Source organism: Zeus faber (assembly GCF_960531495.2).
Source record: "Zeus faber genome assembly, chromosome: 13".
NCBI classification, from domain to species: Eukaryota; Metazoa; Chordata; class Actinopteri; order Zeiformes; family Zeidae; genus Zeus; species Zeus faber.
In genome coordinates, this window is record NC_137198.1 from 22,124,356 (window position 1) to 22,140,518 (window position 16,163).

The window sequence follows — 16,163 nt, forward strand, 5'->3', positions numbered from 1 at the left end:
GGAGGCTTAGATTGCTCCCTCAGAGGACACACATAGGACCCAAAACCTGTTTGCGTTTTTGATCAACTATATTATACATTATTATTTTCGAGGGCCTTAATGCTTGATCGGAATGACAGACGATTAGACCCGGGGCAGTTTTTTTTATTAGGGTCTGAGCCCACAGAATGTGGGGAGACAATAGCGTCCCTATTGTTATTGTTCTTCAGCCTTTTTAAGTCGACTTTTCGGGGGCCTTAACATACTCAAAAACGTACAAAACTTTGCACGCTCGTCAGTCCAGGTGTGTCATATGATATTCTATGGGTTCAGGCGTGGCAAAATAGCTGCCCACGCCCACCAAAACTCATGAAAATTTGTACACATATGTAACACCGCTAGTCGACCATATTTAATTAAAGGTGCCATTTTGGTCACTTCACCTAGGCGATTTATCAGATCGACTTTGAACTTTGCCAGTGTCTACCAGACACCTTCACGCTTAAAAGTCAGTAAAAAGAAAATGTTTTCGTCACATGATGTGGGCTTTGAAAAGCGTTGAATTTCATGTTGGGGGGGGAAAAGGCGCTCTTTACGTAGCTTTTCTTTGGTCATTTTCATGCTCCGTATTTACTCAAACTCCTCCTTGAGGATTTTTCTGGTCCCACCGACAATTGCACGTCGAGGACCCGGTCATCGCTGCCTGCAACTTTAATTATCATTTTTTTTCTAAAAAGAAAAAAAAGAAATGAAATCGGGGCCATTTGAGATTTATGAACTAACCCCATGAGTCTGTTACTTTTCACATGTTACATGTTAACAAACTGACAGTTTGTATGAACCGAATGTTGTCAGTAGTAGGAGGGGAGAGACATTACAATGAAATAAGATTTTACCCATTTTAAATAGTAAAAAAAAAAAAATTGAAGATCTGTACGTGGTCAATGTTGAGATTTTGATAGTTTAAAAAAATCAACCTTTTTTTTTTTAACCTTATTGCCTGCCTGCCTCCATTGCTTCCAGCCACTAGAGGGCGATGTGTCACCTAAATTTCAGGATCTTGCTGTCGTAGTGTGTTAGGAATGAAGATGTTCGTGTGTGTGTTGGGTCCTGTTGTGGCGTGTCCATGTTGCTAACAACTTAAAGTTTATATTGTCAATTTAAAAATAAATAGTAATAATATTATGTGTACAGGAATCCTGTTTTTTTTTATGCTTTAATGATGAATTTGAGACTCTACAGAGGATGATTAATGCTCAGGAACTATTAATGGCAATGTTTCCATTTTCCAGCGTTGGTTAGTCATGGCATGGGCTCTGCATGTTTGGCATGACGACCGCTCTCGTTAACAAGTGTCAGTTCTGCATTTACGGCTTCAGCGTTATGACTCCAGCTATAATGCCACTGAACCTTCTCGCAGCGATAGAGGACTAATGTGCCCGTGAGTCATGCACTTGGCCGGGCCCCAGCTGCCTCCACTGCCCAGCCAAAATGTGTTTTGCATTTTTATTTCACTGACCCGGTGCTGCTTTAGGTGAAACCCCATGTAATCACTCCCAAATCCCCTTCAGTGTCTTGACCAGGCCCCTGGGTCACAAAGACACAGATTACACAGATTAGGCCTAATCTTAGACTAAATCATACTTTTAATCTGGACCAACTGACATGGCTTTTTTCGCTCCTGGTTTAAAATAGTTCCAAAAATCTTTTGGATTTCCAGACAGAAGATTATAGCTAATCTAGGTCTAAGTGAAGGGTTAAGTTAAATCTGGCCAGAGTCCGGTTTAATTGGATTTTTGGATAAATGAATGTGGGCATCCAGGTCAAACTTGACAACAGAGAACATGGTTGATCTGGACTAAGACCAGCACAAAGACTGGACAGAAGGAGCCGACTCGTCCTTAACAACCTTAATCTAATGAATTACTAGTCTAGAACGAAATAATCTTAAATCAGGCATCTTCTCAGAAAAGGCATTTTTAAATTCTGGGTTGATTTAAGTAGGATTGGCTTAGTCCTGATTTTGATTCAAACCCGTCTGCGAAACCGCCCTGTTATGACACAGATAAGTTAAAAGAACCGACAAAAAATAACAATTGAGCACGCATGGAACATTAAGGTAAGTTTCATTTAGGAGGATTTAAATGTATATTTAATACAACACAAACAATTAATTCTATTACCGTATTTTCACGACCATAAGGCGCACCGTACTAAAAGGCGCAGTCTCAGTTATGTGTGCCATTACTGTATTTAACACACACATAAGGCGCACCGGATTATAGGGCGCGGGTTTTATATACCGGTACATATCCTCTACTACGTTTAAATACCTCTACTGCGTATTAAAAAATAGAGCGGGAGCAAAACTGAGTGTTTGTGCTTTATTCATGTATTTATTACAAAGTATTAATCAAACCCATCGAAGTCATCATCCTCTGTTTCTGAATTAAACAGCTGCGCTAAATCAGACATGCCAGTTTCCCCTTCTTCGCTGTCAGAGTCACTTTCCGTGCCGTGCGGCTCCTCGGAAATGATGCCGGCTTTTGCGAAAGCTCGAACAACAGTGCCAGCAGACACGTTAGCCCAAGCATCTACAATCCATCCGCAAACTGTGGCGTAACTTGCCCGGTGCTGCCTTCCACTTTTCGTGAAACTGTGGTCTCCGTCGGTCATCCATCGCTCCCACGCCGCTCGCAGCCTTACTTTGAACGGCCGGTTCACACCGATGTCGAGCGGTTGAAGTTCCTTTGTCAGACCTCCCGGAATAACAGCAAGCACAGCGTTCATTTGTTTCACCTTGTTTTTCACATCGGCTGTGAGATGGGCACGCATGGAGTCACAGATTAACAGCGATGGTGATGCGTGGAAAAAAACCACCTGGTCTCCTTACATACACCTCCCTCAGCCACTCTTTCATCATCTCCTCATCCATCCAGCCCTTTTCATTTGCCTTAATAACGACTCCAGCTGGAAAAGTCTCTTTAGGCAAAGTCTTTCTCTTAAAAATCACCATAGGCGGCAGTTTCTGTCCATTTGCGTGGCAGCCAAGCACAACAGTAAACGACGCCTTTTCATACCCCGTTGTGCGTATCGCTACCGTGCTGGTCCCCTTCTTCTCCACCGTGTGATTCACCGGGATGTCGAAAGTGAGCGGCACCTCGTCCATGTTGGTGATGTGGCTTGGCTGGATGCGTTTGTCGGCGATGTGTTTGCTGCAGTAGGAGTGGAAGCTCGCCAGCTTTTCATTATAATCCGCCGGACGTTGCTGCGCTACTGTAGTCCTGGTCCGGATGGAAAAATGGCACCGTTTCATAAAACGAAAGCACCACGACGGACCTCCTTGAAAATGTTCAATTTTCATTTCTTCCGCTAGCGTTACTGCTTTTAGTCGAACAGTGACCGTCGAAACGCTCGCCCCACTCGTTCTTTGCTCGATGATCCACCACTCGAGTCTTTCCTCCAACTCGGGCCACCTCGCCTTATGTCCGCGGAAACTCAGCTGCGTCTTCTTCTACACACATAGGGCGCACCGCACTATAGGGCGCGCCGCACATTTTGAGGAAAAAAAAAGACGTTTATATGCGCCTTATAGTCGCGAAAATACGGTATATAGTTATACGTTGTGGTGTCGCCCCTCGCGGCTACCTGAGCAAGCACCTTGTGTCGATTTCACACATTTTAGTTTTTTTTTTCCGTATTTTTAGAGCTTATTGTGCGTATTCACCAGGTTTTAAGAAATTTCACTGCATATGTGTGACCGTATGTTTATGTATGTGACAAATAATCTCTTGACCTTGAATATGCATTGAAATAGCAAAATGAAAACCAAACAATAACAAAAACTATTTACGATCGCCAGCGTCGGTCACAGTTGGTGAGGATGCTCTTGGCCTAATGCAGGATTTCTCATGTTAACCAGTTCTGACAGACTCCCAAAACCTGCCCTGGAAAGCGATTTAGTGCGGTTAAGTGCGCTCACACAGTCAATATTGGACGTCTGCAAACCGAGATGAAATGGAAAAGCGTAGCGCTGATTCGAAATATAAAGTCATCATCAGGCTCCGGTTGATATTAAGTAGCATTTCTCAGACCAGTGCAGCAATAATACTCGGTTCGTCCGCCATCGGTATTTACATCAGAGTAATAGTTAAGAATCAGCGGCGGTGATTAGATGCTGGGAGCTCTCATCATTTTGGGCCACCTCAAGTGTTTGGAGGTTTGTCAAGAAGCCAGGGGCGTCTGGCCTCGGTTTCTAGTTCTTTATGCATTGTTTTTTATTTTTATTTTTTTATTTTTTATTTTTTTTAAGCGACATCACCCGATCGTCATCGGGGTACAGACATTTAGGTTTATTCTTCAGGTGCCACAAATCAATTCAGTAAGTTTATTCTGCCAAAAGGCGGGATGTACTTGAAGGCCGATGTGAAATCTACGAATGGTGAGTGTGTGATGAAACCTGGAAAAATGTTGTCATTAACAACGTTCGTCTGGACATAAATTGAAACGCCAATATATTCCACCATCACTGATAACTTTACTTATTTTGCATTTTGTTCTGTCTCTTCACCCTGGAGAAAAAAACATGTATAAAATGTGGAAATTGGCATTTCGACTTCTCCTTTTTTAGCGCCCCCTCCTTACTTTGATCTCTGATTTTGGTCCAAAACAATCAACCAATAGTGGTTGATTTTGCACTTTGTAAGTGTAATGTGCAGCCAGATCACTATCAGCAAAATAACCCCGTCAGGACGGTCATTATTTAATAATAACTGAGCGCTGATTGCACCAATTGACCAATCATTACATAGTATTCCACAAAGCCATGTAATAAATAGATATAATACGCTCTCTGATTCTGAATACATAATTCAATGTTGGCGTCCAACTATAGTTCACCAAGTCAAAACAGGCATTAAAATCCAATGAAGTTATTTTTAATTTAACACTGTATCAATCTGACTATTTACTCTCTGACTGTATAGCAGAATAAACAATTTCTTGACCGCGCTACTCACTCACTCACTCTTCCTCCTCCATCCTCTTCACCGTTCAGGCCAAAGATGAGCTCCTGGCTAACGGCCGATCGGGGGAGGACTACGATGACGACGAGGAGCTGGAGGAAGGGGAGGAGGAGGAGGAGGAGGAAGAGGAGGAGGAGGAGCTAATGCTGAAGGGCGAGCCCAAGGACGAGGTGAGCATGGAGGACGACCTGGAGTACTACCAGGAGCACATCAAGTTCATTGACAACATGCTCATGGGCTCGGGCGCCTTCGGCAAGAAGATCTCCCTGGCCACCTTCCCCCCGGCTCCGACCACGCCGGCCTCCGCCTCCTCGCCGGCTCCCGAGCTGCCCTACGAGTGGCGCCAGGCCTCCAGGAAGCCCCCGCACCCGGCGGGGGGCCCCCAGCCCCCTCACCCCTCCCAGCAGCAGCAGCCGGAGGGCCACACCTCGGAGGAGTTCGACTACAGCTCGTGGGATGCCATGTGCTACCTGGACCCCAGCAAGGCGGGCGAGGAGGACGACTTTGTGGTGGGCTTCTGGAACCCGTCGGAGGAGAGCTGTGGCGCCGAGCTGGGCAAGCAGTCCATCTCCTACGACCTGCACACAGAGCAGTGCATCGCCGACAAGAGCATCGCCGACTGCGTGGAGGCGCTGCTGGGATGCTACCTGACCAGCTGTGGCGAGCGGGCCGCCCAAATGTTCCTCTGCTCGCTGGGCCTCAAGGTTGGAGCGTCGATTCAGGGGCACATAAAATAAAAAAAAATATTATCTAATATACATACATTTATGTAGAATATGGTTGAATGCACCACAGTGCGACTGGTTTATTATTTAATGTAGTGGTGTGTTGCATTTTTCTAATGATAAGTGACATGTTCGACCATTTGGTTTTCTTTCTCGGCCACGTGATGTAATGGGAATATTTATTCATCCGAGGGTGCTGTTCTTTCTTATGAATCCATATCGACAGTTTGGTGACTGCAACTAGCTACGCTGGTTTGCCAAATTCAATGCGGCTGACTCCGTTTACTTATTCCACGTCTCTGGTGGACCCGGCAAATCAACAATGAAAACGGAGTAAAGAGGAACACATACATTGTGCAAACGCAATTAATGTCTCTTTCTAAAGAACCATTAAAATTAGAAAGTAAAATGATTTATTTTTATAAAACATTTTCAAGATATTGTGGATCACCACTTTTATTTATTTGGTTATTCAATACAGTACCGGAAAACAAAGGAATTCCTCTTCTCAAGTGTACTGATATATTTATAACTTTTTATATTTAACAGGGAGGTTCTAAAATTAAAATAAGCCATTTCCTTCATATCTGTGTGTTCTGTGTGTTCTGTCCTCCCAAAACAACTACTCAGGTGTTGCCAGTGGAGAGAAGCAACACAAGGGAGATGGTGGCGGCGGTTGTCCCCTTTCCTCCGGCCGCCGCCGCCACGACCCTTGACCTCCGCTACGGCTGGCTGAAGATCCCGCCGCGCTGCATGCTGGAGCACCCGGACGCCGCGCGCACCCTCAACCACCTCATCTCCGGCTTCGAGAACTTTGAGAAGAAGATCAACTACACCTTCCAGAACAAGGCCTACCTTCTGCAGGCCTTCACCCACGCTTCCTACCATTACAACACCATCACAGGTGGGTGGAGCTGCAGTGGTAATACCAGAATGTTTCCATGCTTGTCACTGGTTATTGTTCAAATATTTCAATATTGATACCTTGACTTGAATAGTGATTCTTATATTTTTCAGTACAATTTTCTTTCTTATTTTAAAATATATCTATCTAATATATCTTTAGTTAATTTACCTTAAACCATCCCAACAAAAGGTGCAAAAGTTACAATAACAGATACACATAATTGGTGAGGTTAAGTGTATATATTTTGTGAAAGGCAAAGCAAAAGACAAACAATAAAAAAATATATATAAAATATTGAACAAAAATGATTGACATACATACATACTGATCAGCCACAACATTAAAACCACTGACAGGTGAAGTGAATCACATTGATCATCTCATTCCAATGGCGCGTGTGAAGTGGTGGGATATGTTAGGCAGCAAGTGAACAATTTATTGGCACTCAGTGACCATTCCATGTTGTAATTAGTTTTATTGGAACTCAGGGACAGTTTCATGTTCTATTATTGTTCCATGGTGAATAATGAACAATAATAAACACATATTGTGAAATCTCACAATTGTGGTAACTGAAAATTACAGCAGAAGTCTCTTGAATGAAAATCGGCAGGTCAGACTGGAAAGGGCCTAGAAAATAACAATCGGTGCATCTCTAGTTGGTAAACATGTTCGTAACTTTATGAGGTGATGCATTTCAAGGGGTATATTCTCATGTGATTGATTAGTATACTGTATACAGTTATATAGCCGTAGTAGCTCACATACGATGTGAGACTCCCTGTTACACTACTGTGGTACTCAAAAATATTTTCCCACGGTCGGCAAATCTGAATATATACTATCGTTTGGGAACCCTTGCTCTATAGTGTTGATGCAATTGGTCCATACAAAATTATTGAACATCAACACCCAGCCTCATTTGAACTAAGTTGCGCTGGTTTCCTGAAACCGATGTATTCCCATCTCTGCCTCTCTAAAATAATAACTTTGTTACAGATTGTTACCAGCGGCTGGAGTTCCTGGGCGATGCCATCCTCGACTACCTCATAACCAAGCACCTTTACGAGGACCCGCGGCAGCACTCCCCCGGCGTGCTGACCGACCTGCGCTCGGCGCTGGTCAACAACACCATCTTCGCCTCGCTGGCCGTCAAGTACGACTACCACAAGTACTTCAAGGCTATTTCCCCCGAGCTCTTCCACGTCATCGACGACTTCGTGCAGTTCCAACTGGAGAAAAATGAGATGCAGGGCATGGACTCCGAGGTGGGTGAATCGGGAATGTTGTTGTGTGGTTTTCCCGTCATGGAATATGACAGAATAGCCCAAAATGTCCTGGAAATGTTTGGTTTTTTTTGTTTTGTTTTTTTGTAAAAATATACTTTTTTACAAACAGAGACATAGATGTAGACATATCAACAAAATCATATAATTGAAAAACCTGACAAAGGTCAGGAATCTTATTAAAATATAAAAAAAAAAAAAGAATCCATTAGAAGTTGAATCAGCAAAAATACAATTGAAGTGTGTCATGTGTATGACATGTGCAACAATATTCATTCTAGAATATATATTATACCTTTACCCTAGGATGCCCCATTATATTATATCCCATAGATTGTTATAATATTAATCAGGGTTCTTATTAGGTGCTTGAGTTTCGCCCTCAGAAATGTAAGTACTGGGATACCTTGAAAATAGCCCCTTTTGCTTTGGAGTGCTTGAAAAGTCCTTGAAAAAAGGCGATCATTGAAAAACCTGTGGTATTCCCCCGGGTTTCGTTATTCATACCATAATGTAAAAGACATTTTCCAGAATCGTTTTGACATAGTTGATGCAGGGAAATGGAAATTGAATCCAGCATGGTTGGAAATAGACACTTATAATAGTAGATGACAATGGCATATATATATATATATATATATATATATATATATATATATATATATATATATATATATATATATATATATTATAATAATAATAATAATAATAAGGATCACATTGACAATTTAATATATTTGTTTTGCGCGAAGTCCTTGAAAATGAATAGAATTGTGCTTTAAAAAAAAAAGTAGGAAAGTCATTAAATTTCATTTTGCAATGCCAGAATAAACTCAGATGATGAATGTCGTGAGAACATATCCGATTCTTAAAGAAATTAAACAACAAAAAACAAAGTCCACGCCACCACTCAAGCCACAATCTACCCTCGCCGGACGAAATGTCATCAAAGCCGCTTCTATTGACCTGGTCTTTAAGTCGCCTTTTTCCTGTCGTAATTGTGAACAATGTAAGAAAGAAAGAAGGAATAGATGAATAAGCAGAGAGGCGGCGAGCCAGGTTTCTATTGAATCTGTCTCGTATACCAGCGACTGTTATTTTCTGCATTTGGATTGAAATTGTCTGGGGAAATGGCCGTCTTGGCACCAAATCTCTCCTCGTGCCGATGGAGAGGTTGTTTTTAATGCTTCAGGGGACACACAGGGACAGAGAAAACATGCCTAAAAATGTTTGGGGGGGGGGGGGGGGAGAGAAAAAGAAATCTGCAAATCTAATAAGAAATGATAATGGTGCGTTTTTAAAAGAGCTGACATTACTCCACTTGATGGGTAAAAGACAAAATATTACAATATTTTGTTGTGTTGTGACTCCTGCACTCAGTGTCATTAGGATCCTTGCCTAGCAGCGCTGTATATTACATTCTAATTTTTTTTTGCTTTCGGACGCAAGATGTCAATTTTGAAGTGCTCAGTCGGCAGCCCCGTCTTTTTTAAACTACCATAACGAGACCCCCCCCCCCCCCCTCATCTTCCCGCTCCTCTCAGCTGCGTCGCTCCGAAGAGGACGAGGAGAAGGAGGAAGACATCGAGGTCCCCAAGGCCATGGGGGATATCTTCGAGTCGCTTGCCGGAGCAATTTACATGGACAGCAGGATGTCGCTGGAGACGGTGTGGCAAGTGTATTATCCAATGATGAGGCCACTTATAGGTGAGGAGAGAGGTGTGTGTGTGTGTGTGTGTGTGTGTGTGTGTGTGTGTGTGTGTGTGTGTGTGTGTGTGTGTGTGTGTGTGTTTCCCTTCCCTGATTGTGTAGAAGTTCACCTCAGGAACTTCAGTGATTTTATGTGAGTGTGCGCGCGTACGTATATGAGAGATTCCGTTAAGAAAAAATTGGTGTGTGTAGTGTTTCCCATACATTGATTTCTATGTGGCGGCCCGCCACTATATCAACCACATATTGATGTTTTTTTTTTTTTTTTTACTATCTAAATTGGTTAAAATCGTATTTTATTGTAGAGCTGCGTCCAGCGCATTGATTGGCTCAGCCCCTCCTGTTCTTTCTCTCCTTGTCTCCCTCTTCTCCGTGCACACTCTGAATCAAAACATGATCATGCACGGGATGTTTGGGTTGCGTACCTCAACCCGGCCTCACTATGGCATCGGTTCGGCATCGGCACCGCCGCTTTCCCCTCCCGTGTGACTCACCTTCTAACTTTTGGTCTAGAGCCGAACAGCAGTGGGTTTAGTTCATAAAAAAAAAAAAATGACACTGACCCGTGGAGGCATGGACTCTACAAGACCTCTGAAGGTGTCCTGTGGTATCTGGCACCAAGACGTTAACAGCAGATCCTTTAAGTCCTGTAAGTTGTGAGGTGGGTCCCCTGTGGATCAGGCTTGTTGTTTCAGCACATCCCACGGATGCTTGATGGTATTGAGAGCTGGGGAATTTGGAGGCCAGGTCAACACCTTGAACTCTTAGTCATATTACTCAAACCATTCCTGGTGCATTATCCTGCTGAAAGAGGCCACTGCCATCAGGGAATATCGTTGCTATGAAGGGGTGTCCTTGGTCTGCAACAATGTTTAGGTAGGTGCTACGTGTCAAAATAACATCCACATGAATACCAGGACTTAAGGTTTCCCAGCAGGACATTGCCCAGAGCATCACACTGCCTCCGCCAGCTTGCCTTCTTCCCATAGTGCATCCTGGTGCCATCTCTTCCACAGGTAAACGATGCACAGGCACCTGGCGATACACATGATGTAAAAGAAAATGTGACTCATCAGACCAGGTCACCTTCTTCCATCGCTCCATGGTCCGGTTGTGACACTCACGTGCCCATTGTAGGTGCTTTCAGTGGTGGACAGGGGTCAGCATGGACACTCTGACTGGTCTGCAGCTACACAGCCTCATACACAACAAGCTGTGATGCACTGTGTGTTCTGACACCTTTCTATCACAGCAGCATCAACTTCTTCAGCCATTTATGCTACAGTAGCTCTTCTGGGATGGAACCAGACAGTCTAGCCTTGGCTCCCCACGTGCATCAGTGAGCCTTGGGCGCACATGACCCTGTCGCCCGTTCACCTTCCTTGGACCACTTTTGGTCGTTGCTAACCACTGCACACCATGTGGGAACACCCCACTAGACCTGTCGTTTTTGAGGCGCTCTGATCCAGTCGTCTCGCAATTTGTCCCTTGTCAAAGTGGCTCAGATCCTTACGCTTGCCCGTTTCACCTGCTTCCACCACATCAACTTCAAGAACTGACTGTTCACTTGCTGCCTAATATATACTAGCCCTTGACAGGTGCCACTGGAACAAGATGAGTAATGTTATTCACTTCACCTGCCAGTGGTTTTAATGTTGTGGCTGATCAGCTGTAGCTGTGTTTATGTGTGTGTGTGTGTGTGTGTGTGTGTGTGTGTGTGTGTGTGTGTGTGTGTGTGTGTGTGTGTGTGTGTGTGTGTGTGTGTGTGTGTGTGTGTGTGTGTGTGTGTGTGTGTGTGTGGAATTTGAGATTTTGTTTCTGTGTATTACTTAATATTTTTCTTTTCATTTCCACCCGCCTCTCCCCAATGCAGAGAAATTCTCTGCGAACGTGCCGCGCTCTCCGGTGCGCGAGCTGCTCGAAATGGAACCGGAAACAGCCAAGTTCAGGTACGAACCCTCAACAATATTCTATTTTTGTGATTTTAAAAAGATATAAAATCAGCCGCTTTTTTTTTTTTTTTCCAGTGCCATGGCATTTAAACCACATGCTGTGTTATAGGCTGAGCTCATATGTGATGTCAGCTTTATTGTACTTCACCATTTCACTGTTTTATAGCCATCTCTTTAGCTTTATCTTTTCATATCTATTTATCTCTCTTTTATCTGTCTCTTTATATCTATTTATTTCTATCTTATCATTTTATTGCTACCTCTTTGTATCTATATCTCTCTTTATTTATCTCTTAATCTCGATTTCTTTACCCCTATCTCTTTATATCTATGTCTTTATCTCTTTATAATTATCTTTTTATCATTATTTCTCTCACCTCTTTATCTCCCATCTCCGTATAGCTATCTCTTTATCGCTCTCTTTATCTCTTTTTATAATTATTTGTTCATCTCTATCTTTATATCATCTCTATATTTTTATATTTTATCTTTCTCTCTATATATCCATATCTTTATCTCTCTCTGTATATATATATATATATATATATATATATATATATATATATATATATATATATATATATATATATATATCATCTCTCTCTTTCCTGATCTCTTTATATCTTTCCCTTTCTATATGTATTTTTCTTTCTCTATCTCTTTCTGTATCTCTCTATTTATCTCTCTCTCTCTCTCCCGCCCCCGCAGCCCGGCAGAGCGCACGTACGACGGCAAGGTGCGCGTGACGGTGGAGGTGGTGGGCAAGGGCAAGTTCAAAGGCGTGGGCCGCAGCTACCGCATTGCCAAGTCGGCGGCGGCCCGGCGCGCCCTGCGCAGCCTCAAGGCCAATCAACCTCAGGTCCAGAGCAGCTGAGCGGCGCTGAGCGAGCGTGCTGACGTAACATCAACAGACAGACAGATGATCCAGGTGGAAGCTAACTGATCTCATAACAGATTTCACATCCTGTTTCTTTTCTTTTTGTTTTTATTTGCGCAAACACAATCTTTTTCCCCCTTTTTTTTTTTTTTTTCTCTCTCTGCTTTGTGTAATCACAGGCGTGCTTTATTAACATTTAGCAAAAGTGTTCAAAGGAAGAAAAACAAAAGTCAGGTTGCAGCGTCTTTTTCTTTTCCCTTATTTTTGATTTTTTTTTTTTTTTTTTTTTTTTCCTACTTCTGGAAAAAAAAAATAAAAACAACACACACCCTCAGTCGGTGCGATGAGGCTTATGCTTGTTGTGTAGTGTTAGAGTGTAAATAAGTTGAAACAAAGGGTGTAAATCAAAGCTATGTGGGGAGGGGAGGGGGGCTGAACTCCTCAGTCTGTGCACTAGTGCCAGTTTTAAAGCATATTCTTGTTCTGTTTTTGTTGTTTGATTTTCTTTTTATAACGCCCGTGATGGCTGTGGCTAAGCAGAGACCACAGGGGAAAAGGAAAAAAAAAACCCCGAAAAACTATACAACCCACCTTGTGGCACCTCTGACCGTATCCAAATGGTATTCTTAAATCATTATTGCACTTATTTCATTAGGGCCTGTTATCCCGCGGGGCCGCGCGGTCGGATCGACACCAAATTGATAAGCGTAGCAAAGTGTATCACAAAATTTACACGAATTGAGCAAAATGGCGGGAGCGGAGTGGATCGGAACGGCGACATTCCCAGTTACTGTAATTTAGACTTGTTTTTTAAAAACCGCACTTGAGGTTGCATGTTCATGTGACACATGTATTAACCGTGACAACTGGATGATACATAGATATATATAAATATGAATAAATATATATATCATTATGAAATGCTATCGGTATCACTAGAGTGTGGGAGGGAGAAGCGTTGAACTACCACGGGTCATCCTCGAGCACTAAAACACCTTTCCGTCAAACACATTTTTAGATATATAAATATATATAACGGCCAATTTGAAAGACAGAGAGAGACATATCACCCGTACAATATGCTGCAGACGTTTTTTCTATGGAGTCTAAATTGGATGATCTCAAGAAAAAATAAAATTGCCCCTCACCTACCAAAGCTTTTGCAGATGTGGCACTTTGAGGGCAAGATCGGTTCCTTAGTGGCGGAGGAAGGAGTGTGTGTGTGGGGGGGGGGGGGTGCCAGCCTTCTTGTTGTCATGTTTGTTTTTTGTCTATTTTTGTTTGTTTTTTTTTTTATTTAGTTTAAGGCATAAGTCTTGTTTTGTTTTTTTCCTTATCAATAAGCCCTTTGTCACTCAAATACCTCAGTTAATTGCATGCGTTTTTGTTTTCTTCTTTTTTTTGGTGCTATTGTTCTTGTATAAAGCTTGAATTTCTCATCTTTTTTTGCACTGTAACTGTAATACCTCTTTATTTGACCTTTTTTTTTTTTCTCATTAATTTTATTTTATTTTTTTTAATGTTTGAAATCTGTTTTGGTTTCGGTTGTCCAGCCCGTGAGGCTGTAGAGGAAGAGTAGGGAGGGGAGGTTTAGCATTGTCAGTTTATTCCATTAATCCTGATTTTTGTTTTCCCTTCTCATTCGTCAGCTATGAATTTGGTCAATTTAATCGGTAGATGGGGAGGCGGCAGGGGTTGAAATTTGAGGAAGGTGGCTCTATAAGTGCTGGTTTGGTTCAGATTGCACTCTGTGACATCAGACCTGTCCAATAATGTTGTTTGTAGGCTCACAGTTCAATTGGGTTGTGTCCCTATAACTGAAACTGTTCATGCATCTCGCATTGTTACCCAAAATCTTAAAAGTTTATGTCTCAAGTAAAATCTGGCCCGAGATCCCATCTGTGGGGAAAACCCTATTTAAGGCTGCATTATCTCCTTGGTCTACATTCCCTCATGTGTATCTGTAACCAATGCCTGGACAAACTCGTCCCAGTGCCTTATGACCATAAGAAACCCCTTGACAAACCCCTGAAGGAAACCCCTGACAAACACCGTGACAAACCCTTAACTTGTATTTACTGCGAGTGTGTAGCAGTCTCTGTTCAACTCGTCCAGAGTTTTCTGATCAGGTATTTGGGAATGCAGCGCTCAGGTCGGGTGCCAGACATTTCCTTTTCAGCTTCTCTGGGTTAATATGGCATTAATGAAGTTCAGAACCATGTAAACACGAGAGTTGACTTCGCAGTCTAGAAGTGTTGAAATGGAAGCACAAGCTACATGATTCCATACGTCGTGCTCTGCGGCAACGGTTGACCAGAGTGCAATCTGGACCCCTTGAGAGCCTTGAGTGGAAAAACCCCCAAAAATGCGAAGCCCCCGTAGGCCCTGCTGCGGGGAGGGAGCGGCTTTTGTCCTTTGGCCCTTTCCAGAACAAGATGGCAAAAGGGAACCGGCGTCGCCAAGACTTCAGAACCGGAGTCGGGAAGCACTAGAGCCCACGTCCTCTCACAAGGATGAGCAGGACTTGAACCGCGTCGGCCCTGAAAGGCGAAGGCGGAAGTGCGAAGACAAAAGCGACTAAAACAACAACTCAATTAGAATGTGAAATAGCTCGCAAAGGACGCCTCGCCCAACTGTTTTCCTTTTTTCTTTGTTTGTTTGTTTATTTGAATCTGTGAATGATTTCTAAGAGAGGACGTACTCGCCAGGCATGACTAGCATGCAACCTCAACCACGCGCAGGGGTCGTGTCATCACGGGGGGAGGGGCAGTCCTGCCGTCTTTTTTTTAATTTTTTTTTTTTTTTGGGGGGGGCTTTGCAACAGGACTGTGTTCTTACTGGTAATGTTATTTTTATTTTCTTTTTTAATACATGTAGCACAATTGAACATTGCACTCGGGCGCCATACTTTACCTCATGTCAGAAAGGGAGGGAAGACGGAAAAAGCTATATTTATATATATATGTATCTATATATATGATATATATGCTGTCTCGCTGGGAGGACTAACTCGTGGGTCAAGCTTTGCGTCGCTGGTGTCGCGTCAAACGACGGAGACGGAAGGATACACTGAAAAGACCCCCCCCGACCCCGCCCCCCCCGACCACCACCATTATTACGATTTGGGGCCTTGACCGACAAAACCTAAAAGTATTTGCAATTCCGTAATTTACAAGATTTCCTGTCCAGGCAAGAAGCCCCATTTTGGCCTTTTGTTCCCCACCCCTCTAATGTGTTTGTATGATCCAGCCCCCCCTCCACCAGCCAATGGTTTGAACCATCCAAAACAAATGAAATGCCTTGTGATAAACGATAGAATGACTGGGGGGGTGGACTCTTTATGCAGCTAAAGCGACGGAACACCAGCATCGGGAGGGAACGATGGTATTTTAGAGGATGTGGGGGCGGGGAGTAATGACGATGGGCCATAACCTGCAGCAACAAAACAAACAAACTACGACTTAAGGGACGATTCTAATGTACCGAAATGAAAGAACGAGCTCCTCACTCATACTGTAATAACCGTGCTGCGGTGGTTTGCGGTCTGCACCTTATGGATCACAACAACCTTTAATTTTTTTTTATTTTTTTTTTATTTTTATTTTTTGTTTGTTTTATTTTTCTTGAATAATTGTAGCCGAGTATATCTACAATAAAAGTAACGATATGGTTGTTTCCTCGTCACGTGGAAGTTTGTTTAGCG

General features: G+C 43.0%; 1 protein-coding gene across 1 annotated transcript in view; it reads left to right on the forward strand.

Moving 5' to 3' along the window:
* dicer1 (dicer 1, ribonuclease type III) overlaps window positions 1–12,457 on the forward strand; it is a gene marked incomplete at both ends in the record, with an annotated part of 38,549 nt that extends 26,092 nt beyond the window's left edge. The window contains 6 exons of the mRNA XM_080011741.1: window positions 5,036–5,707; window positions 6,359–6,632; window positions 7,635–7,903; window positions 9,466–9,628; window positions 11,505–11,580; window positions 12,292–12,457. Coding sequence (XP_079867867.1) covers window positions 5,036–5,707; window positions 6,359–6,632; window positions 7,635–7,903; window positions 9,466–9,628; window positions 11,505–11,580; window positions 12,292–12,457 — 1,620 coding nt within the window. The remainder of the gene's footprint in view (window positions 1–5,035; window positions 5,708–6,358; window positions 6,633–7,634; window positions 7,904–9,465; window positions 9,629–11,504; window positions 11,581–12,291) is intronic.
* Window positions 12,458–16,163: the final 3,706 nt, after the last annotated feature.